This window comes from Callithrix jacchus, chromosome 19 (assembly GCF_049354715.1).
Source record: "Callithrix jacchus isolate 240 chromosome 19, calJac240_pri, whole genome shotgun sequence".
Classification (NCBI taxonomy): Eukaryota; Metazoa; Chordata; class Mammalia; order Primates; family Cebidae; genus Callithrix; species Callithrix jacchus.
In genome coordinates this window covers 13,417,681-13,445,543 of record NC_133520.1, presented here as the reverse complement: position 1 = coordinate 13,445,543, position 27,863 = coordinate 13,417,681, and the positions used below count along the sequence as shown (strand labels likewise).

Genomic DNA, 27,863 nt, shown 5'->3' with positions numbered 1-27,863 from the left:
GGGTGGCATTTATAGCCATCCTGGGCTTTGGGTTGGACAAGCTTGCTTTAGACACTCAGGAGAAACTGGATGATTCATGTTTTCAGAGAAAACAGTTATTGTAATTCAACAATTTCACTTGGTCGGTGTGATCCATGCTTTTGATAAATCATGTATATTCCTTTTAGATTTTTGGATGTGTGGGCAAAGCTTTCTAGTTACTAGTTTCTTCATGCTGCAGAGATCATTGTTCCCTTCAGCGGCCTGCCATTTTCCACAATTATCTCTTCCAGTCTTGGCATGCCACTGACATGCCCAATAAGACATTGTTCTCCCAGATGATTTGGTTTCAACAATACCTAGATCTGTTTCTGGGTCCTCTGGGCTATTTCAAAAAGCACTTGGTGGCACATCAAAGTCACACACGGAGTTTTAAAAAAGCTCCACTAAGAACACGTTTTTAAAAAGCTCTAAAAAGTCTAGATTTCTTGACTATATTCCAAGAGATTCTTATTCGGTAAATCTGCGGTTGAGAATCTGTCTTTGCACAAGCTGCCTAGGTGATTCTAATGCTTGCCCAGGCTTGGAAACTACAGGTATGGACTGTTTTGTCTGTTGTTCAGTTCTATCTATGATGTAATCATTTTGTAATGGCAGGGGGTATGATGAATAGCTAGAAAACTCACAATTGTTTATTGTGAGCAAATAAACAATTTCCAGTTACAAGTTTATTTTCTTTCTGTTTAAAATATATATATTTGTGACTATTCAGGAATAGAAAAATTGTTTTTATTATCCAAATCAAAACACAGCATGAGGTACTTTCCAATAAAATCAACTGTAGATTATACACAAGTCAAAATCATCTGACTGTTTACTGAGTTTGAAATCCTTCTAGGCACCAGGAAAATTGCTTAATTTAAGATTTTAATCTGTCCTTATGTTATATGGTTTCGGAAATGGATTTTGTGCATCTTAAACTATAAGATTGACAGGTCTGAATATTATAGATTTATTAACCATTGATTAAATGGTCAGAGTTAGTGTGTAAAACATTCTACAACATCGCCTAGGCTGGACCAGAATGAAGAATTTATACAAAGCCTGAGGTATGTGAGAGTTAAGGTCATATTAAGTTGTGTTTTACTCCATAATGATACTTTTCTAAATGGAAACATGATACATTAAGCATATTGAATTCAAAGAAAAAGTGACACATGCTGGGAAACTTGAAAGAGGTCTTGAAAATTTACTAATCCAATCCTCCAGAGGCAGTTTTATTATTTTGAAATGGGGGCTTTGAGACACAGCAAATGTTGGAACAAATACGTATTAAAAATGAGCAATTAAAGACAAAAAATAATTCTTCAAACAATCACCATTGGGGTCTACAGAATATTATACAGAACTAGGTAATGTATTTATTATATAAATAACTTCATTTAATCTTTACAACTACCCTACATGCCCGCATGTAGGTATTATCATTATCTCCATTTCACAGATGGAGAAAATTGAACCCTAGGGACTATTTAAGTCCGGCTAATAGGTGGCAGTACTTCAATATGAATCCTGGCTTTTTCATTTGTCTTACTCTGATAGCCATAAAATAAAGATATTTTCAAAGCCACACTGAACATGAAGTCCTCAGATTAGCAATGGCAACTGATATGTGTAACAATGTTAAAATAACAGATATTTTGATAAACCATGGGACTTCCTAGTCCTATGGGAAGGAAATCATCAACTTTGCTCATCACCCTGGAATTTCTCTTACTATTCTTGGAGAATTTAGATTGTAGAGGACCCTGGCCTGAATCTAAAAAATTATTGTCAATAGGCTAAATCTGGTCTTAGATTGGCTTTATTCAGTTTCATTTTATTTTGTGGTGCAAAAACACAACATAGCTATAAAAATGTTGAGGAGAAATATGCTAAAAAAAATTGAGGCCAGGTGACTAACACCTTTAATCCCAGCACTATGGGAGGCGGAGTTGGGTGGATCACAAGATCAGGAGTTCGAGACCAGCCTGGCCAGCATGGTGAAACCTCATCTGTACTACAAATACAAATATTAGCTGGGCACTGTGGCGCGTGCCTGTATTCCCAGTTACTTGGGAGGTTGAGGTAGGAGAATCACTTGAACCGGGGAGGCGGAGGTTACAGTGAGCTGAGATTGCGCTATTGCATTTCAGCCTGGGCAACAGAGTGAGACTTTGTCTCAAAAAGAAAAAATAAGTTGCAGGAAAGCAATGTTAGTCCATGAAATTAGAAATCCATTCTATAAAGGAGGCTGTAAATTGGTATATTTCCTGCAGGAGAAGATATGTCTTTTGCTCTGTTGAATTAAGAACAGAGTTCAAGCATATCTATGCCCTTAAAACGTAAAGATTATAGCACTTTATTATGCATTCTGCCACTATTAATTATTCCTTTATATTTTGTTTAATATGTTGCAAATTTATTTTAAAACAAAAGTGGGTGAAATCATGTACATTTAGTATCTTGGAGGAACTTATATTTTTCTTTGCTTATAAAGCTCTTTGTAAACTTTCTTTTGAATTTTGGGGAAAAATAACGTTTCCGCTTTGATCTTAGATTATGTCAGATGGTGTTGGTCTACAAGAACTTAAGTTTTTTTCTTGTTTTTGTTTTTTTTTTTGAGACGGAGTTTCGCTCTTGTTACCCAGGCTGGAGTGCAATGGCGCGATCTCGGCTCACCGCAACCTCCGCCTCCTGGGTTCAGGCAATTCTCCTGCTTCAGTCTCCCAAGTAGCTGGGATTACAGGCACACGCCACCATGCCCAGCTAATTTTTTTTGTATTTTTAGTAGAGACGGGGTTTCACCATGTTGACCAGGATGGTCTTGATGTCTTGACTTTGCTATCCACCCACCTTGGCCTCCCAAATCCCAAAGTGCTGGGATTACAGGCGTGAGCCACCGTGCCAAGCACAAGAACTTAAGTTTTATGCATTAGGCTTTTACACTATCTTTATAGCTATACAATATTACCTGTTTTGACTGTTCAATTTATAAAAATAGGCTTTTGCTAATTATGTTATGGAATGCATCTACTTACGGCCCAAAGGGCTGTTAACTATTTGGTGCCATGTTGAACTGTGGCTAAACTTATTCTGAGGACAAAAGGGTTTGTTGCAATTTCATCTTAAGACTAGAAATTTAAAATAGAGTCACATTTTTGAAGTGTATTTAACATCTTAATCAGTTTTAAATTTTACTTGTAAAGAAAAGTCCTCCATACGTCTTTTATTTTAAAAGACAGAGAAAACAAATCTCGCTCTACTCTTTGCAGTATTAACGCAGCAGGTTTTACTGAGGATGGTGCTTACCTCAAAATATAATAATGCACTAAGTCAAAGGCAACCCCATAGTGACCAAATGGCTCAATGAAGACTATTCAGCTTACAGAGGCAAAATTCAACTACTAGAAGTGGTCACAACCCAAGGTACATGGGTGGAGTGGACTACTGTATTTCCAAAGTCCCCATTCACTGATGTAATATCAAAGGAATGGTATAATGCCAATGATCCAATCTAAGGAGTCCCGTGGAAATGAGTGCTCAAGGTAATTCCGACCTCTGTAACTTGCCTTGGATATATTAATAGATGAGTAAGAAGACAGATTTTTAGTCTCTAGTACTTGAAAGTGTTGCTTTCACAGAAGGGCATATCTACTTATATATCTGTATCAACATCTAAATACCTAAATCTCTATGTATTTATGTATGTATATACTCATGCATCTATACACTCAGAAGTGTAGTTTAGATTATTCTGTTCATCTTTATCCAGGAGACTGACTCTATCTTTCTGATTTACTAAACTAACAGTTCCATTGTTATCTCTAATTGATTCCTTTAAAATGTTCACACACACACACACACACCCCTTATTTTTTTACCTGGTGGTGTCCAAGCTACAAAGATAGAATAAGGCCCAATCACTGTGATATTATATGGAGGATGGATATCTTCTGGTGTCGACATAGGTGTTTGAACAGTGTAATCATCACTAGTACGGCTGCCACCTCCAGTTTTGACTTCTAACTTGTAAGTGTATCTGTATTTAAAAGGAAAGAAGAATTGTGATAAGGCCATGCACATGAGACTTGAACAATGATCACTGGATTTTGTATCCATTGCTTAGTCCTAAATTTGTGATAAATTGCAAATTCTTTGCTCCCTGTCCAGAAACTTGACTTGGTAGTTTTTCTTGCTGAGGCAGCATTCTCCCCAAGCCATGGCAATTTCAGCTTCTCCCAACTTTATTTTTCACCTGCTGGTAATTCATAGCTTTTCTTGAGGATTTTAGGAAAGTCTTGGAGTGTGCTGGTGGATTGTGGAGGATTCAAATTAACCTTCCCCATTTTTAAATGAGTTGGAGTTCAGGGAAATGTTTAGAGGAAGACATTTTTAAGTTGATCTGCTATTCCCTACAATAAAATGAAATTGATCTCTACTTTCCAACGATAAAACATCTGTTGATTTAAGATATGTTTTCATCTCTGCTGAGAAAATGAATGGGGATGAAATGCAAATATCTAGAACTTTTCCCTCTAAAACTGTTCACGACTATATGTAGTGTAGCAAGTAGAGAAATATTGTTCAAGAAGAAAAAGTAGTTGATAGAAAACAAAACTCTTTACATCTCTTTTATTGCTAGTTTATGGATGCATGTTTTTGAAGATAATTTGGTAATTTTTAAGGTTTAATACTTCATGTATTTTGTATATTTAAACATTTTCATCTTTTTATGTCAAACAGAAGATAAATTATTATATTTTTAAGAAATTTCATGTAGTCTAAAGACTAAATCATTTAGCACTTTCATCGGTTATGAATATCCAGTGAATGAGGAAATTAATTAAATAATTTAATAACTTTCAGTGGGACATGCGTTTATGATCAACCCAGAGAAATATACGCATCTTGCTGTATGATTGGTAAAGTTTTCTTTTAGCTTACCTGCTATTGGGCTGCAGGTTTTTATCAGTGAAATTCTGCTCCTCACTGCCACCCAGGAAAAGCAAGTTTCCATTACGACTCAATTGATATTGAGAAATGAGGCCATTGGGCTTTTCTGGCAGACTCCAATATAATTCCACTGTTGTAGAATTGATGATAATGTGTCGAGGTGTCACCCAAACTCCTGGCAAGAATAACACAATGAGGTTTTATTGTTAGGATAAAATAAACAGTGTATCAAAAGTCATGCCATCCCCCCAAGGACTGTGATATTTTTTTCTGTTGATTAAAACGATCTCACTGTAAAAAGCAAAAATACATAATAGGAGAAAATATTTTTTATTACTTTGATTATTTTATTTTGGAATTGCCTTTGGAAAGTGAATTTCAGGCAACTAGGAGTGGATAATTTCTCTGCCTTGGTTGTCACTCTGAGTATATTTTAAATCAAGGCTTGAGAGTCTATCCAGGGATTTCAAGTTTTTAATACGATTTCCTAGAATATGTGAAAGTAAGCATAATTGAGTATTTACCTGAATTATACAATTCAACAAATGAGTACATTTTCCCTTCTTCTTGCAGGTCAGTGCAATGCTTTCTTCCCATTTCCTCTCTGGCTATGCCTCTGGGCTCATTTACTGGGATCTCTCCCCTCCTGGTCCTGGAAGGGATGTAATGCCTCAAGCGGTAGGCTCTGTTCTCTCTCTCCTCTCTGCGTTTCTCTCCTCCTTTCTCTTCTTTTTCTCTCCTCTCCTCTTCTTCCAACACTGACTTCCTAGGTGATCTCCACTTGGTATGGGTTTTAAATATGCATATGCGGAAGACCCCCAAATGCATATCTCTAGATTGAGACTCTCCTGAGTGTCAAACTCAAGAATTCAACTGTTTGCTTGACACCTCCATTTGGATCACTGATAATATATTAAAAACTTAAAACATGCACAACAGAACTCTTGTTTTTCCTGTCTGCAATCTATGCATCTCCCAATCTTGTGCATCTATTCATTTTCTTGGACAAAACACACCAAAATAATTATCCTTGAGACTTTCTCCTTTCATACCCCCAAATGTAACATATCATGAAGCCTGGAAGATCCTATAATGCATACTTCTTTGTATCTTTACTTTCACTTCTCCTGGTCCAAGCCACATTTCTCTCTCTCTCATAAACTCCTAACATAGCTTCTAAACTTGCCTCCATGTTTAAATCTCGGCCTTCCATATTCCAATGGAATCTTTATAAAAGTGTATAAAGTGTACATGTAACCCAGTGCCATCTTCATGAAATATGTAATGCTTTTGAATTTTTTCATAGAATATAATCCCAATTTCGTATTATGACCCCTATGGTCCCACATTTTATTGGCTCTGGCCTACCTGGCAGCATTCTTTCCACCATTCATAGAGCTGTGGCCCTACCAGATTCCTTTCTATCCCCAGAATGCTTCAGGTTATTTTCTACATCTGGGCTTCTGAACTTCCATTCCTTTGGCCTGGAACACTTTTGTTCCCTTACACCATGACATTTTGGCATTTTGTTCTCATAGTTCAGTTACTTGTGTAAATATCGCCTTATTTTATCACTCTTTCTTAACTGTAATTTGAACCTCATCTAAAGGGGTCCCAACCTAGTCGGCATGGCCCTTTCTATTTCCTCCTTAACACTCAAAACATCATAATCAAATTATTTCTTTGACATATTATTTTTATGTTATATGACGGCGCAGTCCACTCCTTTCTCCCGCTTTGATACAAAGTTAGTTCCACGGTAGCAGGGATCTTCTCTGTCTTGTTTGTCAATGTATCTCTATAAATAACACAATGCCTAATACATGTTTAATGAATAGATTTATTGTAAATATATCCTCTGCAAAATACTATCCTAAGCACTCCAGGCAGTTCTAGGAGATGCAAAGATGATTAACATGTGGCTGACTCTTTCAAGGAGTTTATGCTTCTGTCTAAAAGATAAAATATATACACAAATTACTGTAATTTGAGGTCAAACATTCAATAAATCTTACAGATGTATACATCCATTGATGGAGAATCTGGCAATGAGAATGCTCAATCCTACATTTTATGTTGTCATCTACTTCCACTCTGATTAGACACTGTAAATGTCATCTGAAGATTAAAAAAAATGTATTTTGAAATTAGGTTTCCTGTAATCAATAGCTTTTGCTTGATTGTATCTCCTGTATAAGTTAGTCTGTACAGGATAAGATTTTGTCACTTTTAGAATAAAAATTTTCAGAAGAACAAAATGCAATTTATTTAGCAGCATTCTGAAAGAAACAAGATAGATTTCAAAAATGTGTCAAACTTCTCAATTTTCTAAGGAGCAATATATTCCTGAGAAGAAAGTAGTTCATTTTGTTCTGAGAGCTTGCTCTGTTCTAGATATTTGGAAAAATCCACAAATCATAGTATACATTTATGTGTGGGTTTCTCTGCCAAGAGCTGCAAGATGACTCAACCAATCAATTAGAGTTCTGATTGAAATGTGATATTAATTTGTTGATTGCAAAGATAAAGTCTTAGTTCATAATCTGCTTCCTGCAGTTACATCTTTTTCACCTCGAACGATGTATTAAAACTCACCAAGGTACTAGAAAGGCTATTGCTTAGTTTCTGATTTGAACCAGTCAATAAAACCTGTGAGTGTGGAGGAGCTAATACAATAAAATGAAACAGAATTTTGGGTTTCCTTCAAGTTTTAAATAAAAGTTGAGTTTCATATTTATACAGGCTGGCAAAAGCTCTGTTCAAATTGATAATAACTCTGTGTCCATTGGTTTGATGGGTAAGATGGAGTTCAAATGTATACATAACCAGTAAGTGCTGTACTTTTACTTGCATGGTGATATGAGGACATCATTATCTTGACAACTGCAAGATATTGTTGCTAGAGTAAGACTCACCTTTGGTGAGATACATTAATTTGTCCAAGGTGGAGAATTCATCCCCTTCTCCATGCAACCCCAGCCTAAGTCTCAGGTGAAACCACAAGAACCTATTCTATATGATAAGGGAGCAAATTGAGGCAGTTCAAGGGAAAGAAATGAATGGTAGAGAGAGAAGTAATCTAGGAGGATAGTGTGGGGTAAACTAGCTGAGAACCTAAAAGGAGAAAGGTAGAATTAAACCTTGGTGGGTCTCTTTACACAATGAGGGCCAGTAGAACACGTCTACTGTATTTGTTTTAAATTTATCTTGAGTTGCATGCAATATTGCCCACTTCTTGTGTCCCTCCAAATCTTCATTCTAATTCAAAATTTCCAAAATTTCCAAATGTGAATTGTTTTTCTCCTGAATCTGGTGATAGGAACCAATTTTGTATTAGCGGATGTTAGGGATGCACTTTAATTCTAGGCTATTTACTATTTGTTAATTTATTCATCATTCTACCCGACTCTGTCTCATTTGTTAATTTACGCATCATTCTACCCGACTTTGTGTATTAGGAACTGTGGATATGAAGATGAAGACTTGCTCTTACCTATCATGGAGTTCATGTATCATGGTGAAGAAAGATGAGTCAATAAAAAGTTGTATTCCAGTATGACACATGCTTTGAGAGAAGGAGGCACAGTAGCTGTTAGAACACCTAGAAAGGGGTAACCTGACACAGACTATGCGGAGCCATGGAGCTGGGTAGGAAGTAGGTGCTTGTAATGGAAGATTTCCAGAAGGGGAGATAACGTGAATCAAGTTTTGAAAATGTAGGGGTTAACTGAGTGAGGATGTAAAGGATGGGAGTTCAGGCTGAGGGGAACCCACAGAAAGTTCTAGAAATATGGTCAAGCATGGTGAGACTGCTCATACCTTGGTATAGGCTGGTGCACTGTGAGGCATGTGGGGAAGACTTAAAACCTTGAAAAATTGGTGGAAGTTAAAACTCGAGGGGTCCATGTTGCTTTGCTAAGGAGACAAGGATGTATGCCTTCCTGGAAAAAAGTAGGACTTTATGGAGGTGACTAATATGACATATTCTTGTTTTGTCAAAAGAGGAAAAAGAATCAGGATGTGGGATGTGAGAAAGAGGAAAAATGACTAGAGGAAGGAAACCTAGTTAGGAGGATCCAGAGAAGACCTCTTCTTATTAACTATAAGGATCTGAACTAAGGCAGTGGTAAAAGGGATGGCAAAAAAGAACAAGTTTTTAAAAATCCTTAAGATTTAAAACTAGTAAGATTGTATGAAGAATTATATATTACCTATGGAAAGGGAAGCAACAAGGATGTCAAGACTTTGGGCTTACGTGATAGGTGGGTGGTTGTATTTGAGAGGAAGAAAAGAAAGTTGAGGAGTGAAGAGGAAGAAATTAAGTGGTGAAGTACTGAGTTAAAGTTTTTAAAAACACATAAATATAAACATGTAGTAGACCAGTAAATACACAGGATTTAAACCCATAAGTAGCTTTGGCGAGAGCTTTAGTATTTGGTAGCTCTCAACCTTCATTAGGAGATAAAGCCAGTACTTGAGAATTTCAGAAGAGCCTAGGAGTTATAATGAAGAGTACAGGAAAAACTCAGGGCATGTAAACGTGAAAAGAAGGAATCTGGAGTGAAATTGAAAAAGACTGAATTTACTTTTCCTTTATCTTTTCCACATTATCAATGCTAGGGGAAAGCATGCCTGCAATTTTGCATGTTTTACCTCTAAAACGAATTATTACTCACTTGGATGGCAGTAATTGTAGAAAAAAAGAGTAATAATTCAATTCAAAATCTTCCTGATATTCGACTAAAGGTACAGGTACATAGTTTTCTATGAAGATAAAACTGTACAGAACTGTGTCCAACTTATCAATGAGGTTGTAATGTGCACTGACTTTTTCTAAGATTGAAAATGAGAGGCAAGTGAAAAGAGCTCAGGTTGAGTTGGCTATGCATAAACACTTTTTTTTTTGAGATGGAGTTTCACTCTGTCGCCCAGGCTAGAGTGCAGTGGCATGATCTCGGCTCGCTGCAACCTCCATCTTCTGGGTTCAAGCAATTCTCCTGCCTCAGCTTCCCGAGTAGCTGGGATTACAGGTGTGGACCATCACACCCAGCTAAATTTTTGTATTTTTAGTAGAGATGGAGTTTCTCCATGTTGGCCAGGCTGGTCTTGAACTCCCAACCTCAGGTGATCCACCCACCTCAGCCTCCCAAAGTGCTGAGATTACAGGCGTGAGCCACTGGTGCCTGGCCAAACACTTCTTTTAATTCTCTCCATGTCCACTTAAAATACTCAAATATGAGATCTTCAAATTATATCTGATTTACTTCACAAATGGCATTTTATAATTAGTTATATCTGGGTGAATAATTTAAAGTGGTATACTTGTTTTCACTTTACAGTAAAAGAGCAGAACTTCAGGTTATTGCTATGGTGTTCCCAAGTTAAGCTTTATTTATTGCAGATATGGATTATATACAAATGGCACTTATTTGGTCAGAAAATGGCCCTAAATCTGTGTTTCTTCTGCAGAGGAAACTCCATTTTGTTTATTATTTCTTTGGATAGTTATTTGTGTTAAAGGAAAGGTACATAAAGTTAAACAAAAAAGAAATCAAGGGCATTTCTCATATTACATTCCCCTGCACTGTTGAAAGCTACAATTTTAAGTCATAAAATATAAGCCCTTTCAAGAAATTTTGTTGGGAAAAGTGGAAAAATATATGTATATTTTCAATGAATTTAAATATATGAATTTGGTAGAAAGAAATGGAAGAAGAGATTCTGTTATTTTATCAGGCTTGAGTTACAGCCAAATCTGGTTGATGGATCCTTTAGAAATTATCCATTATCATCAAAGTATCCATTTGATAGTTTACCTTTCCAAAAAATCCACTGCTGGTTTCTTCCTTTCAAAGGAACACTAAGCTTTTTGACATGAAACATTCTTTATATAGAAAACATCATTAGTGAATTCCTGGTGAGGAGCCATATGCCCCATATGTGGAATTTTCCATTTTATTCCCCATTTACTGGTAGGAAGTTCAGGTTTAATATTCTGAGGTACAACAATCCCTTTCATTAGAAGAGTAATGGACAAGTAGTTCAGGAGTCTATGGTGGTAATTAACATTGTATATCTGTTTAGAAACTTATTTATGCCTTGGTTTCCCCATACAAAAAAATAGGCAGGTAATGAAGATTAACAAAATAAATAGTTGATCACTAGCACATGGCACTGAGTATATTTTTCTTTTGAAAGTAAATGACACCATCCATCCCAGTTCTCAACACATGGGTAACCACTGCTATCAGCTGGTGTATATACTTCCTGGATTTTTAAATGCATTTATTTATTAATCATTAACAATAAATGTCATTTTCTCAGTTTGTTCTTATACATTAATATAGTTCTACAACTTTCTCTTTATATAAACTGATCATCTCACTCTTTTATACTGGTGCATGGAATTCCACAATATGAGAATAGCTGAATTTATTTAGCAATTTTCCCACTCACAAACATTAAAATTGTTCCCAACATTTTGCTATTAAACAAAATAAATGCTTCAATAAACATCCTGGTGCATACCTCCTTGAGAAGTGCAGCACAGTTTCTGGTATGAATGATGAAAAAAGAATGGCTGCATCATGGGAAATTAACAATCTAAATGTAATAGACATTTCCAATTTGCCTTCTAAGGTGATGATTCCATCTTACGTTCCCTCAAACTGTGTCTAGTTGTACATCTCTGTACATCATAGTTCATCTAGTTGTACATCTGTTAATCACTTTCTTGATGTCAATGATGGGTAATTATCTCTTCCTCTTCAGGCTAACCTTAGGATTCTATTCATTTGTTCTTTCTTAACATCAGCTTTCACATTTTCTCTCTTCATACAGATCTGTCTCCTATCACTTCTACTTGATTGTAAATCTTGAGGGCAGAGAATATTTTAAACCACTTCAGCAGTGAGCATGGTGCTTGTTGTATATTAGATGCTCCCAAAATATTTGTTTAACATCCTGAGTTTCTGAAAAATTTCAACAATTCTTTTTCCACAGAAAAGCGACTCTAAAAAGTTTAAATAATTGAAAGCAAACTGACCTTGGGAAGCTACACACACATGAATCAAGCCTGAAGAATGGGAACCTGGAATACTATTTTATTTGGTACCTATCAATCAACTTTATTGCTTCTTCCTTGTTTGTTATGAAGGAGTTTAGAGAGTCCACCTCAAAATGCTACATGAAAATTTCTTTCCTCAAATATGGATACTGCTTCCTTACCTTCAGGAGCTGCCTGCAGCGTCTGACCTAGAAAAGGCTCGCTTGAAGTGCACCCAGCAGATGTACAAGCCGTAAGCGTGAAGCTATAGTTGGTGTATGGCTGGAGACCTAGAAAAAGCAAGCAAGAAATTAAGTGCACCTCAAGAGGATTATTTAATATCAATTAAACACCAGAAGTAACATGTAGAATTGTAGATAGGATAGCCCAAACATTTAAGAATACGATCTAAAATACTCTTTAAAGAAAGACTGAACTTCATAAGAGGTTAAGTATTGAGCAAAATTTCATTTATCACTGATAAATTAATAAATTCTCAGCCATAGAAGAGATCCTGAAATTCACGTGAATCATCCATGCTTCTCTTGATTCCTAATACAAGATGTCATTGAAGAGGCTGTCCCATTTGTACGATCAGGGCACTCCATCTCCCAAGGAGCCCATTTCGTCTTTAGAGAGCCTTAGAGATCTCCTTATTTTGTTTGAAAGTCCTTCCTTATATTGTGCTGAAATCTTTCTATTGCTTTCACCCCTGGGGACATATAGAACAAATCTAATTTCTTTTCCACATGACAGTTCTTCAAATGTTTGTAGACAGTTATCAAATTCCCCCTGAGTCTTCTCTTCTCCAGGCTAACCATCCCAGTCTCTGCAATGGCTTCTTATATAAATGGGGGCAGGAAAATAAGAAAAAGGTTAGATTCAACATTTTTTAGCCCCAAGCCATATTCAGCTCATATTAACGCCTACCAACACTTTTGTTTTTAAACTTTGCACTCTACCTAACTTGTCCTTTTTTTGAGATGTGTTGATTTTGTCTTTACATGTACATTAAGGCTAACTTGGAAAAGGGATGGCACTCATTACTTCTTTCGTATTCAGAATATGATTCATCATGGCAATTGTTCAGTAAGTTTTCAGGGAGAAAAGAATGACAATCCATCTAAAATAGAAGTTGTATATTGTTAGAGATTTCACTGCTCTGTGCGTGGCTGGTGACCTTGTTAGAGTTACTTAGCTTCTCTTTGCCTTGGTCTACTGATCTGCAAAATGGGGAATCATTATAGCATCTAGCAGACAGGAGAAGATGAAATGGGACACTCAAAGTAGTATTTCATTTTAGCAGAAGCAACCTGAACTCAGCAGCACTCAACAAGGAGGATACTGAGGCTCACAAGACATCTCTCCTTTGACTCTTGCGAATATTCAAACAATGCCAAAGCTCTCTTTGAGAAAGAAAATAGTTTTTTAAAAGAACAGGACTTAGCATATTTGTTAAATAATTGAACTAAGTTATAGTATGAATCCAATGATTGTTATGCTTATTTTTTCATGTATTTTGAGCTACGTTTTCACATATTTTTTTCTTTTGGTGGAATGACTCTTCCCTCAGAGATGTTCATGTGTCACTTTGTTTGTTTATGCAGATTTCTCCTCAAACGCTACATTTCAAAAAATTTTGACCACTTTATCTAAACAATCCACCCATCACTTTTTATCCCCTCACATAATTTTCTTATTTCATAGCCTTCAACCAAATCTGATGTTTGCTACGTCTTGTCATTTGTCTCCCACTCTAGATGCACACTGCTAAAGAGTAAGAACTTTGTTTTGCGTTTCTATATCCTTAGGACTGTGACAAGCACGAAGTGTGTTTATGTTAAATGAATGAAGAAAATTACCGATCTCATTCACTTAGAATGAGAGCCGTAGTCTGGGTTCTCCGCTAAGGCAATAATGTTCTGCGGCTGGAGCTGCTCTGAGATTTAGCTTCAGAACCCTTTGTATTTTCTTATCAATTCAGTGATAAGAAGCAGGTACTTATTTGATTATAATCTTCCATTTGGTTGCTTTGGAGGATTTACATAATTTAGATATTTACCTGATTTACAGATGAAGAATATGACTAAAGATCTAAGCCATACACGAGCCACCTATGTTTGATAAAGGCTTATGGGAAAATGTTAAGATTATAAAATGCAGAGCTCAAAATCGTGGAAGGGAACATTGAAGAATGAAACTCAGAGGCTGCAGTGGCAAACTCGTTTAGCTTGAGAAGGTCTCCCCTTTACTCTCACTACTGAGTAAAGCGTCTTGACCAGTGTGATACCGTTTTACCTGAATATCTTATTTTCCCCACTTAGAATATAAGCCCTTTGAGAGTAGAAATGGCACCACTGAGTGAGTCTTTCTGGGAGGTCATTTTCCCCTATAGTATCCATTTTAAGGCATTCAATGTTAAATAAATATTGCTTGCAGAAGAGCATGCCCACAATCGCCTCCCATAAGGATTGCAGGGATATGAGGCTACAATGTCTGTCACCATGTGACCTGACCTAAAAGGTCCTTCTTATAATTGGTATCCTTGCCCACAGCATCAATTTCATTGAGTTGGAGATTTTTTTTTCGTTGCGGAATATTAATAACAGAAATTAATATAATTTGTGAGCAATACATATTTTATAGATTTTTTCCTGAATGCCAGATATAAGTAGGGTAGCTAAAAGGAAACAGATATTTAAATTTTTTTCTAAAATATTCTTACCAAAACAATGGCCTCAGTTATCTTCCTCACTGTGTCCCTGGCTTGTCTGATTTCAGACATACAGTGACTGTTGAAAAAAATTGTAGGATGGGCATTGGGGAAAAAAAGGAAAACTCATCACAAAGGTTTGCTAAGGTTGATTAGAGGATTGACGGTATTTTAATGAGGACTGTAGTTAAGAGAAAAATTAATGTGTATAAAAACAGAAATTGTCATTTCTTTACAAAGCATTTCTGCAGCAAATTGAGTGGTCTCCATTTTACTTTGAGCCTAGACTTCAAGGAGGCAGGTGTTAAGGGATGGTACAACAGTAGAGCATCCAGCACCTTAGGAATTTTTGATAGAGGGAGAAAAGTACACCAAAGGAGTTTGTTACATGTGTTTACATTAAATGGGGTAGGTTCACCTAGCAGGATATGGGGTAGGGCTGGCGGGAAGGAATGTTTCTCTTGAAGCTACTGGGGTACTAAGATCAAGGAGGAATGGCAAACAGCAGTGAGCAGAAAACCTTGGTCGAGAAGTCAGAGGAGTTCAAACATACTGTCAAATCAAGAGGAGCCAACATGGTGTACTGAGGAAAGGAGACAAAGATTGACAATGAGAGTGGGAAACACGTCTGCAACTGAATATGGGGAGAATGGCAGCTTGACTCTAATTCATCGGCACTGTGTCCTCAAGAGCTATGTCTGTTCCTGAAATGTAGCCATGCTGGTCAGTTTAAAGGACCATGTGGGCAAAGCGTAGAAATACTGAGGCTCATTTCAAATGATGTTTGCTAATGTGTGCCAGGCAACTTCACATCTGCCACATTTACCATGCAGGGTCTATTTCTGCTTTTAAAACAAAACTCACATTTCCCTTGGGTAAGCCAGTTGTTTGTCCACTATCAGGCTTTGTACTTTATTTAGTGTTGACTCCACCTGAACTGAAGGAGTGTAGATGACCCAAGTCTGAACACCAAGCTCTATGTTCTCCCATCACATAAGAACCACAGTTAACAGCATTTAAATTACTCAATGGCTGCCTTCCCTCTGAAGGTTAAGTAGCATGTAGAAGACATAAAAATGGTAGAAACCATTGCAGCTGCTCTTTATTAAAATTATTTTTAATTGGCAAGTCATACTTGTATACATTGTAGCTACGCAAAGTGAAAAACATATTAAAAGAATTTAGTTCAAACACCAAGACAAAAGCTATAAATTAGGGAAAAAACAACAACAAACAAAACTCAGGATGTTTTTGTTTTTGTTGTTCTGATTTTAATTCTCTTTTCATTGGACTCTATACATTAAATACATTTTATGAGAATGGCAGTTATTTTCAAAAAAGTTGTAACATTACGTAAACGATGTACTAACAAAGGTTTATGGAGCATTTACTACTACTTGGCCCTCTTCTGTGCACTTCATGTGCGTTAACACAATCAACGCTCACACTAACTTTCTGCGGCACATACTATTATTTGTTGATTTTACAGATCAGGAAGCTAAGGCATGGAAAGTTGGAGGAAATTGCCTATGATCACAGAGATAAGAAAGGGTAGGGGCCAGGCATGGTGGCTCATGCCTATAGTCCCAGCACTTTGGGAAGCTGAGGCAGGTGGATCACCTGAGGTCAGGAGTTCAAAACCCTCCTGGCCAACAGTGAAACCTTGTCGCTACTAAAAGAAAAAAAAAAAAAAACTACAAAAATTAGCCAGGCCTGGTGGCACATGCCTGTAGTCCCAGCTACTTGGAAGGCTGAGGCTAGAGAATTGTTTGAACCTGGGAGGCAGAGGTTGCAGTGAGCTGAGATTCTGCCACTGCACTCCAGCCTGGGTGACACAGTAGTAAGACTCTATCTCAAAAAAAAGGGTGGGGGGGTGGGTGAGGTCAGGATTGGAACTTGTGCAATTATACTGAGAAACGTGGCCCAGAGCAATTGGGCCAGGCTCTGTAGCCTTATAACAGTGACATAAATAGCCCAAAGCCCAGTGAAATTTTCAGTAATATAAAAAATCCAAGTGGGAGTATATATTTAAATACTTTCATTTTAAATATTATTATGAGTCATGTGGCGAGGTACTGAATCATGTTCTCTGTTAAGAGAGCAGTCTGAAATGAAACTATTTGGGTTCTAATACTTACCTACTTACTAAGTACTTGACTACAAGGAAGTTTTCTGGCCTCTACATGCCTCAATTTCCATATCTATAAACTGTAGGCATGATAGTATAGACTGCTTAATAAGACTACAGATTAATTTAAGGGAAGGCAATATTTAAATTCATAATTTAGAAAATTTAAATCTATATTCTATCTTTTAGTTTTTATATTTTTCATATTGTTAGAAGATTGGATTACTAATAGACTTGGTTTAGATAATCTGTAAGGAAGCATCAATACCATCAGGCATAGATGATTTACATGAACCTGATGACCTTTCATATACAGGACTCTGTAAAACTCAATAAAATGAACACATTTCAACTGGAATTTGCTGTCATTTTAAGTAAGCCTCTATCGGTAGTCCTTAAAACGAGATATATATGACATATTAGCAACAGGCAATGAAAAGGGCACACCAATTGAAAACTACTCATGAATTGATCAGGATGAGAAGAGGGAAATAAAGAGATGTCTCAAAGGAACCATCCCAACTGTAACTTAATCCTGAAGTCAAGTAGGAGAAGGAGAAAAGAAAACATCATTCAAGTGCTCAGCATGGAATGAGAAGAGTAAAAAATAGCAGTCGCAGAGTACAGAAAGGCAAATGCATGGAGAAAAGCCAAGTATTTAACATTTCAGTGTAGTGAAGATGACTGTGGCTGCAAATTACCTGAATTTCCCTATAGGGAATCATGTTCTGTTTTTTAAAAGAAAAAGGCATAATGTAACCAAACTCTCATTCCAATTACTCTTCCAAGTAACGTTACTTTTCAAGAGTAAATGTGTGCTAAAAGGGGCTGCAAAAAGTCTGCTGATAGTTCATAAAAATATGATTTGGAAAACAAAACCCATGTCTATGAAAGTTACATCTGACGTACTCTACAAAGAACAGCTTGCTTCCAATTTTTTATCTCCTGATAAATAGAAAAAGGCACTTTAGCTATTATAATTTCACATAGCAAGTGCTACTTCAAAACATTCAGCCAATTATTCTTTAGTGTCATCTGTTATGTTCTAAAGAATTACCAAATAGTCCTAAAGAATATGTAATTCTGTGAGTTCCTCCATCAGCATGTCTAGTGATTAGCTCAAGCACTGACAGGCCTGAGTTACGTTAAAAAGTTTTTGTTAGGTGGTTATAAAGTATTGTAAATAACCATCCTGTGTGTAAATCATCTCTCTGGAAACCAGGTCACCCAAACTGGATGTGTGGTCTGGCCCCTCTGACTCTCACATTTAGTTTCTTTGGCTAATGATACAGGAGTTAGGAAGAAATCACTTAGGTAGATAGTTAAAGCTATGGGAGCCCTTGGTAAGCCTTTTTTTTTAGTGAAAAGCAGCCCCAAATTATTTTCTAACAAAGGGCAGCATGTAAAGTCAAGGTGCAGACATAGGCAAGCAAGCTGGGCGCTTGCATGGGTGAAAGCCGGCAGGAACTAAGGACTAGATATGTTCAAGGTGGCGGCTCCATCTTCCCTTCTCCTTGTCAACCACTTGTACTATAAGAAGCAGACAAGAGGAGCCAATCAAATGAAAGTCCATTTGCATAATAATAATAGGGTGGAGGGACCAGCCTTCCACTCACACTATGTAAACATCATACCTGATCAAACCAATATTGTGAGCCCTATGTAAATCAGACACTGCCTTCTCCAGCATGAATTGATCAGGATGAGAAGAGGGAAATAAAGAGATGTCTCAAAGGAACCATCCCAAGTGTAACTTAATCCTGAAGTCGAGTAGGAGAAGGAGAAAAGAAAACATCATTCAAGTGCTATACCATCTTCTGCGGTCCACTGCCTCCTCACTTTTTGGATGTCTTTCTCTCTCGTGCACAAGGAGCTGCTCTCCTCTCTCCTTTCTGCTATTAAACTTTCCACTCCTTAACCCACCCACGTGTCTGTATCCTGAATTCTTTCTTGGTGCAACAACGAACCCCAGAGTATATATCCCAGACAACATAGCTGTTTCACTATAATGAAGGTGCTTCCTTTTGCCATCACTTGCCTGGGCTATCACTAAGTGATCCCTTTCAGATCAATCTGATAATTTGTGGAAACATACATGTTCAAAACGAATACACAAAGGCATCACAGACATCTAAGGTACCTTTAAATAAGAATTTGTTTTGCAGAATTTGATTAAGGATTATTTTAGAAGCTCACACGCTGAGGCCATCTTTTCTGGATGATATCATCCTTCACGATCTCAACAGCTGCCTATTCTGCTTAGCCAAGCCAATTTCTTGCCCCTCCTTGAGCTGTTCATTTTCTGTATGCATGCTTTATGAATTCAGTTGCTACCTCATATGAACTGAATGTTCAAACATCAAAACAAAGGGACTCTTGTATTGTACATGCCAGTAAGATCACTTTATGACTTTTACTTCTGACAGTTGCTATAAACTAACTCGTGTTATTAATTCTGTATTTCATGTGAAATTCTGGGCCATAGCTTAGGTCCTTCTCTCCAATATCCTCCTGATCCAAAGACACCCTTCCTAAACAAGTTACTGCTTTGGCAGACTCTCTTTCCAGATATACATCAACATTAAGACGATTATTTAGACATTACCAAAGGAAGACTTTCTTTCAGAGTTGAAAAAAGACCCTCTTTCCTTGGTGGTGTCTAAATAATATTCTTACTGCTGATGTATATCTAGAATAAATATAACAATGAAATACAATATTAATTATATTTTTGATATATATATTTTTATTTTAGTGACAGTATTGTAATAAATATTAAAAATTTCAATAAACACTTTTCATCTTTTAAGTTCAGTGTTACACTAGTCTGAGGCTTCTTCTCTGCATACACTAGTCTGAGGCTTCTTCTCTGCATTTTCAGGCAGACTTTTCTTCTCTAAAAACAAAATGTGGTGTCAGGTGGCAGCAAAATCTGATGTTGCTCAAACATGAGACAATGAGGACATTGCAGAGGGAAGCGGGTGGCAAGAACTGGAGTGACGAAACAGACCTAGTGTCTGTCAATTACACTGGAATATCTGGGAGTAAAGAGGAATTTAAAAATATTGTCTAGGCAGCCATCAATTATAGTTCTTTGGCCTTAATATTTTATCATGGGCAGGTTTTAAAAGGAGAAAAAGTGGTTGATGCTACGCTATTTTTTTGTTTTTAGTCAGGCATAAATGTAGTTGTTCTCAGAGTTGAAAAAATGAAAAGAAAATGAATTGTTATATCTCTTTTCATAGGTCCAATGCTTGGTGGTCAGTAGTTACATAGTAACTGGGGGAAATGCAGCCTAGAGCATTGCATACAACCGTAGAAGAAACCCCCAAAGCTGTTTTGAGGCCACGATTACCGTGCAAGTTTTCTTGCTATCTGTTTTAATTAAAGAAATATACTGCAGTTAAGTCCAGGCTGCTGGAGATCAGGGTTGGCTTCGTGGGCTTTCAACATGTGCAATCAAACAAGGTACCAAGGTTAGAAGCACATGAGCTTACTTCTGTGTTCTGGTTTCACTGTCTTGAAATTTTAATGATTTCTGAATAAGGGGCCTGAATTTTCATTTTGTAGGGTTCAGATGACTGAACCCCACAATTACGTTGCCAGTTCAGTCTGAGATTTAGATAGGTTTGAGAGTGGCATTTTTAGCTCCATTCAAAACAGAATGTAGTCAGTCAAATACTAGTTTACTATTCAGTATTTATTCATTCAACAAATATTTTCTGAATAGTTAAGTACTCTGATAGGTGCCAGGAATGCAATGGCAAACAGGAGGCTACTGTGTCTGTCCTTAAAAAGCATTGCCTATTACTGATTGTGGAACAGAGACAAGAGGAAAGGATTTAGAATATAATGTAATAATTACTATGAGAGCAAAGAGCAGAGTTGCCTAAGAATAAAACTCCTTATGAAGAATTTCTACATTTTGTTGTATTGGTGGTTGAAGCATGTTTTCTCTCTTTCAAAAGTGATGTGTAAGGTATCTGTTTACTATTACATTTTCTGCCGCCACCAGCATCGTTAGGGTTTATGCTATTTAGCACACAAGGTTTTCATTAACTTCTAGGAAGATGAGAAAGGAAGGCAAACTGTTCTTTCCCTGCTAATTTAATGCTGGTAGGTTTTTCCTTTTAAATGAAATGCAATGATGAGTAACTTCTAATTAATTATTTTGAAAATAGTTTTCCCAGAGTTAAGAGACACATAGGCCCTTATACTTGATGCTAAGCAGGATATGACTAATTCATTTTATTTATCAGTGGCCTTAATTATTTAGTTAATCCTTTACCCTTTCCTCTACTCCTAAACTCACATTAGGAGTCCCATGTATAATGCAGAGGTAGCCCAAAGTGAAACAATGCCATAACTGGTGTCCAAATTGTTCTGTACAGGATGGTGGATGTGTTTAGTAATAGATGATACGAAAAGGTCTTTTATTGACAAGCTGCCATGCGCTGTTTGCATTAGCGAATATGAGAAGATGATGGCTGCTACTCCTTCGTCCCCATGGTATTCAGCTCAGTGAGATAGCAGAAAACGCTTCAGTTTACTTAAAGCATTGATAACACCTCTAAATAATTAACTGAGGACTTCCTGTCTTCAATTACTTAATGCTTTTTTTAACATCTTGAGAGGATTATAAGCAATTTATGGATTTCACATGATGAGTGCATTCGCCACTATTCCCACAAAGCATTTACGGGATCATGTTTCTAAAGCTTTGAGGTAATTAAAAAAATAAGCGTGGAGACAATGGGGCTGAGGCAAGGTGCTCCCTTTCCCTCCTGTCATTCCTAAGGACGTAGATTTTCAGGCTCCAGGACGACTAGTGCTACAGCTTCATTAGTGCTCTGTTGCTCAGGGAATGCCAAGCTTTTGGAAATGATGAGAAAATCAAAACATTTATCCTAGGGGGTTCAGGCAGCATTTCCATCAAACATTTAAGATGGAATAGAAAATAAATTTGATTATTTTAGTTCATTCCATGAACTCAATGAAACAGTCATTCACACCATAAAATACTTCAGTACTACATTTGGTCAGTTACCTAACCGTGGAACTGAATTTTCCTGGGCAGATGAGTAACATTATATAGATCTCAGGTTTCAGATGATCTAATGCCTAGCACCACTCCTGTCCCATAAGAACTACTTATAGGAGGTTCTGTACTTGGTAAGGTTTTGCTGAATGAGGACTTATTTCTTTATTCTACAAAGGAATCCTTGCTTGGGGCTGTATTGGGCAAATGAAATATTCTCTAAATCTATTTAAAATAATATTCATAGAAATTAAAAAACAAAACAAAAATAGAACAGAAAGATTGGTCAAATGATTCCTAAAGACTTTGACCAGATTATGATTTTACTGTTAAGTAAAAATTAAAATTATATTTAAAAACATTAAAATATTTATTCTAATAAAAGGATTTCTGGCACCAAGATATGTGTATGAAATTTACTCTGACATAAAACAGCCATTAAAAATGACAATGAAAGGAAGAACTGGTAGAGTGAGGTTATTTAAAGAAAAATCTTTGTAATTATTTTATAATTAATGAGGCTACCAATCCTGTTGGTTTGAACATTACAATTGAATAGGGTCTGTTGGTGTGTAAATGCTGATATCCAAAAAATGCAAACCAATACAGCGGCGACAATTCAAAGCCAATGCTGGTTAGTTGATAGATATTCTAAAAATAAATTTCTTTAGCCTTATATCTCAATGACTGGGAAACCTTTGCTGGTACAGTCTCGGTTTTCAGTGCCCTGTAATTAACATCCATTGCTTACTCCAAGTGATTAGTTTGATTTTTCACCACTGCATCCTGCAGAGAGTTCTGTTTTCAGTTATTTCTTTTCTTGTCAGTCTCCCTATTGGTGGGAGCATCTTAAGAGCAGCAGTCTTATTCTGGACCACTTCGTGTACTATCTGGAACACCACAAGCTGGCAATTCATTTCTGGAAGAATGAAATGATATTCTGATTTCCTTTTAGATAGAGGCAGTGAATGCCTTGGATGCCCTGAGTAGGTCAGTTTTCTTCTTCATCTTTCAAATGTGATTATTAAAAACATCTCTTACTTACAAGGGTGTCATGAGAGTCAGAGAAGTCAAAATGCAAACATTTCTTTAAGTGATAAAGCACTATATAAAAGTAAGTTTTCATTATGTTAAACACCATTATTTAGGTGTTTAGGAAAAACACCTAAAAAGCATTATTTAGGTGCTCAGGAAAAATCAAGCACTTTTTATTTTTTTGAGGTCTTTCTGCTCTTTTCTGTGAGTTTCATTATCTGTGCTATCAAGACCACAAAAAGTACAGTCCAATGGAAGGAGGTCATCCACTCCGGAAGTCTTGGAAGGAGCTGACTGACAATGGGAAAAACGGGAAAGTTTATACAATCTTGCCCATGGTCTTAGAATTTAAACTTAACAGGGTTGTTTGGGATGATTCAGTAGACTCGAATAATAAACTAAATTACTTAACTTCTCAAAGTATTCTTTTCTGTAAAATGAAGGTAGTCATTTACTCTACCCCTTAGGTTTGTGATGAAGCATCAAATTGGATAGGGCATGCAAAGTGCTTAGGACAGCATCTGGCACATATTAAATTCATTTCTTCCCCAAACATTTATTTAGCTCCTACTAATGTATTCAGGACTCTAAGTGCTAGAGGTACAACAATGAACAAGTAGATAAGGTTCCCACTCTCTTGGATCCTTCATTCAAGTGTGGAGAGACATAAAAAGACAAAAAACAAACACTAGACTATCAGGCAGTGAGAGGTCTACGATGAAAATAAAGTGATGTGGTGGTGTGTTACAGAAGCTATCCAACCGAGAAAGTCAGAAAATGCTTCTCCTCCCTTCACAAGTGGCATTTAAGCTAAAACCTGTTAATTATTATCATAATCACTACTAGCAATTATCTAACATATCATTGTACTGTACTAATAGTATATTATTAAAGCTAATGATAATAAACCATAATAATTTTAAAAAATGCAATTACTATTAATTAACATTCCTAATACAAACAGCCACAGTAACTCCACTGTCAACTAGTCCTGTGTATGAATTATTCACTTGATAGGCAAATGTTAACCTCTGGCTGATTTTCCCCTGCCTTCCAGTATATTCTTGGCTATCCTAGTCCCATTATCTATGAGTACATCCTTGGGGAATGAAAATGCATCTTACTGTTTGTTTGAAAAAAAAAAAGTTAATACTGATGCAAAAACCCTTCACATAATGCATACCAAGGCCAAATATAAATTATTTCTGAAGTTATCTGCTGTTGTGGCGTATTGCTGCCAGTGTGGGCTCTTCTATTAGCATGGATAAGTGGGACCTGACCATATGTCAAGAGAACACGTCCTTTTGAAGTGACCTCATATATCAAACACACACACCCCTGGGATACTCTGCCCCCCTAACCACAATGACAGACTCCTCCAGTAGGATTTCCTTTTTTTTTTTTTCACCTGTGACCGTATGCTGCCTCCTGTCAGTGGTGTCAGTATGGATGAGACCTTTTCCAACCTGCCTGATCTGGTACTCTTTAATGACGCCGTTTGGTTTCTCAGGGACACTCCAGCTCAGATGCAGAGCCTCTGCACTTAGGGCTGTGATTCTTGGTGGCAGGATGCTCTCCGGAAGTCCTTGGGTAGTAGCTGCAACTACCTGAAGACATAGGAATTAAACAGCAATTTATTGTAACAGTACACTAGGTATCCTGATCAATGACGATGTCACTTTTGTTTTAAAATGTTGTTGTCTGGCCTGGCATATCATTAGCAGGGGTTTGGAGAAGCAGTCCCCTTTTTTTCATTTTTTTCTCTCCATCCTATTTAAACAATGAAATCTGACCTTGAATATATTACATAAGTCTCAGACTACCATTTATCACAACAGGTTCAACAACAATTTTGACGGCAGAGTGCAGCCCTCAGTGTTTAAACAAGTAAAATCTGGCTGGCAGACTGTCTTACTAGAGAACTCTTGATAACTCTCTTCCATATGGCCCATCAGTGTCTTTGCATTTTAACAGCCTGATTTTGTACATTTTAAGCACCAGTAAATATGGAGCAAAACCCATATCTGAACTTGCCTGCATATAATATGCTTTGAACAGAATAAATGGGCAGACTTTTCAGTACTCTTCCCGTGATACCTAGGATGACTTTAGAGTGTCTGCACCAACATTCTAGAAAGAGAAACAAGTGAGAAGAAAAAAATAAAGCCATTTTTAAGTCAATATTGTCAAAATATAATTTTGGACAAACTTGGCTATGTTTTCTCATAGAATTAAATCTTTTCACTTTGTAAACAATTGCTTTGCATGTAGAAGGCATGAGTTGTGCCTACGCAAAATGCATGGAATTGTTTTAGGACTAGTAACTTTTGTTTGGGCCAGTCAGCTGCCATCTGTCTAAATGGTGGCTCACTCAGAAAGGTTTCTAGAGGTCTGTTGAACAAAACGTTGCATTCTTGTGCTGTGGCTGAGCAGTGTGACTGAATGTTTCATTTGGATGGCTTGCACAATGTGCAAAAACGTTGCTCTTTTTAAAGTTTTAAGCACATGAAAAGAATCAAAGCTACTCTCTGTGAGTTTGTTTTCTCCTGGGCTTCCTTGTCAAAGCTGGCTTCTATGAAATGCCCCTTTATTTCCCTCCTACATTGTTTGTTTATTTCCAGTGTTCTTCATGGGCTTTTCTTTCTTTTTCATTTGGTAGCATTCCCCAGTGCTCATAATCTATGGTATTCTGTATTTGTCTCTCTCTATTCTCCTTCTATGACCATATTTAAACTCATGACTTAAACATCCCACACAGATCTTTCTAGAAACTTCAGTCACTTCTCAGTCTGGCTTCTGACCAGATATTTTCACATAGAGTGCTAAGTACTATCTGCTTCCACCACCCTGCTATCTGATCCTTCTTTTTAAAATATATATTTTTAAAACTTAACAAAATATAAACTTATCCTTAACATTTTTCTAAAAATTTGTTTGCAGAATGGCACCATGATCCACAAATTACTCAAGCAGTTATCTGAAAATATCCATGACTCTTTCCTTCTATTTCTACAAATATAGTTGACTACCAAGTCCTGTAGATTTTATCCCCCACATCGGTTGTATCTTTCCATATTTCTGGTTCTGATCTCTGCTGCCTGAGTTCAGGTCTGCATTATTTCTTGACAAGGCTAGAGCAGAAGGCTTGGAACAATTTGTTTTCCATGTCAGGCTTTTTTGCCCCTTTCTTGTTTTTCAAAATGAGGCATTTTTTTGTTCACATCATTTAAATAGAAACTTTCTTCAACTGAATAATGATTTGGAAATTTTTATGGATTTATAGATTACCAAAAATTGGTTAGCGAGGAAAGGATATGGAAGAAAAGATGGTACTGCTTCAAGATTTCACTTATTTTTCTTTAACGCAAGATTGATATTTGGATAAATCTCCCTTGCAATGATCTCTCCTTCTCGGCATGGGTATTAGGACTCAGTAAAGGTGGCACATGAACTCTTAGTTAACACCACTTTGAGGGGGGACATTGTTTTCTTCATTGGAAAAATCACTCACAGTCTGGGTGTTCAGACTCTTCACATTGAGCCCTTTTCCCCCAAGTCTAGGCAAATTCCTGTTACCTCGCTACTAACGGCACAGCCAGCAACCGTGCAAGCTTTCAGCTGATATGAATATTCCTGAAATGGTTGAATTCCCTCTGTATCAGAGAAGCTCAATGATGTTCCCCGAAAACGTTCAATCCCATTTCGAAGAAGAATGTAGTAAATAATAGGACCTAAAAGAAGCAGAAAAATGACAGCCTTTGAATGTCACGTCATTTTAACTATTTGCAAACAACTTACAAGTCTTAGTGTTTGGAAGAAATGAGATACAATAGCTTTATTTAATTTTAATTTCCTATTCTATTGCTATCTCAAGCAGTTCCTAATTATACTACTATGGAGGAGATGGATTCTTGACATAGATAATCAAAGAGCCATTTATGTTTATTTCCTTTCACTATGAAACAAATTTACTTTCAGTATTAAAACTCTTTTGCCTTTCCTGAATATGCTTTGCTTATTTGAAAGCAGCTCAGATGCATTCTGGGATTCAAGGAATTTTACTTCTATTTTATTTATTTAGGCTAAAAATTTATGAGGGTTTACACCACAAAGTGAGTGGTTAGTTGGCACATAATTCAAGTTCCCTTTATTGGTACATACTTTTCTAGTGGCTAGATGCATGGCAATTAAATGTAGGTTATACTCATTTCAGTTTTCTTATGAATTTATGGGATTTTGTTATTGGTATTTTAAAGGCAGCTCAATACCATTTGACTGTATAGGTTTTCTCCAGTTTAAGACAATTGCATCTTCAAGATTGTCTATTTTGGTCCATGTCGGGGGACTCACTCCTTGAGGCACATCTTCTTTTGTTCTGGCCCTCACAGCTTTGCTGAAACCTCGCCCATAGCTGTTCCAGGCAGAAATCCTGTACTCATATGTCATGTAGGGCTTGAGATTTACATCTGCAAAGAGAGAAAATAGATAGGTTTCTCTTATTTTCATTTTTTTAAACCATCATATTAAAAGTGACCATCAAAAAATTAAGACATTTTAAAATAAATGTTTAAGGCTCTAAATCTTTCATGTATAAATAAAACTCTAAAATCTTTATTTTCTAAATATAAGTAACATTTAAAGTGTTCATTAGGTGCAGGGATATGGAAATGCACAGAATAGAATTCCCTGTTTCTGGGCAAAGAAAGAGGGATATATTAAATAAATGAAAAATACAAGCACTGGAGTCATAAGATTTGATGCTTCACAAGTTCATGTACTTTTGATTTTTACATGAGACAGGTTTGCCAACATTCTTCTATAGTTTTAGTGTTACAAAAATCTATAAATTATTACTTTCTATTACTTTGTTAAGATTACTTTAAACATTTTCCAAAATAACACACAGGATTTGAAACTTAGTTTATCATGG

At 36.7% G+C, this 27,863-nt stretch overlaps 1 protein-coding gene across 1 annotated transcript in view; it reads right to left on the bottom strand.

Annotated features, from left to right (window-relative positions):
• Positions 1-27,863, bottom strand: part of USH2A (usherin) — an 815,757-nt gene that overhangs the window by 130,727 nt on the left and 657,167 nt on the right. The window contains exons 53-58 of the mRNA XM_002760516.6: positions 27,202-27,399; positions 26,510-26,664; positions 24,342-24,540; positions 12,202-12,309; positions 4,966-5,149; positions 3,903-4,060 (exon numbers count right to left, since the gene is read on the bottom strand). Of these exons, the coding sequence (XP_002760562.4) occupies positions 3,903-4,060; positions 4,966-5,149; positions 12,202-12,309; positions 24,342-24,540; positions 26,510-26,664; positions 27,202-27,399 (1,002 nt within the window). The remainder of the gene's footprint in view (positions 1-3,902; positions 4,061-4,965; positions 5,150-12,201; positions 12,310-24,341; positions 24,541-26,509; positions 26,665-27,201; positions 27,400-27,863) is intronic.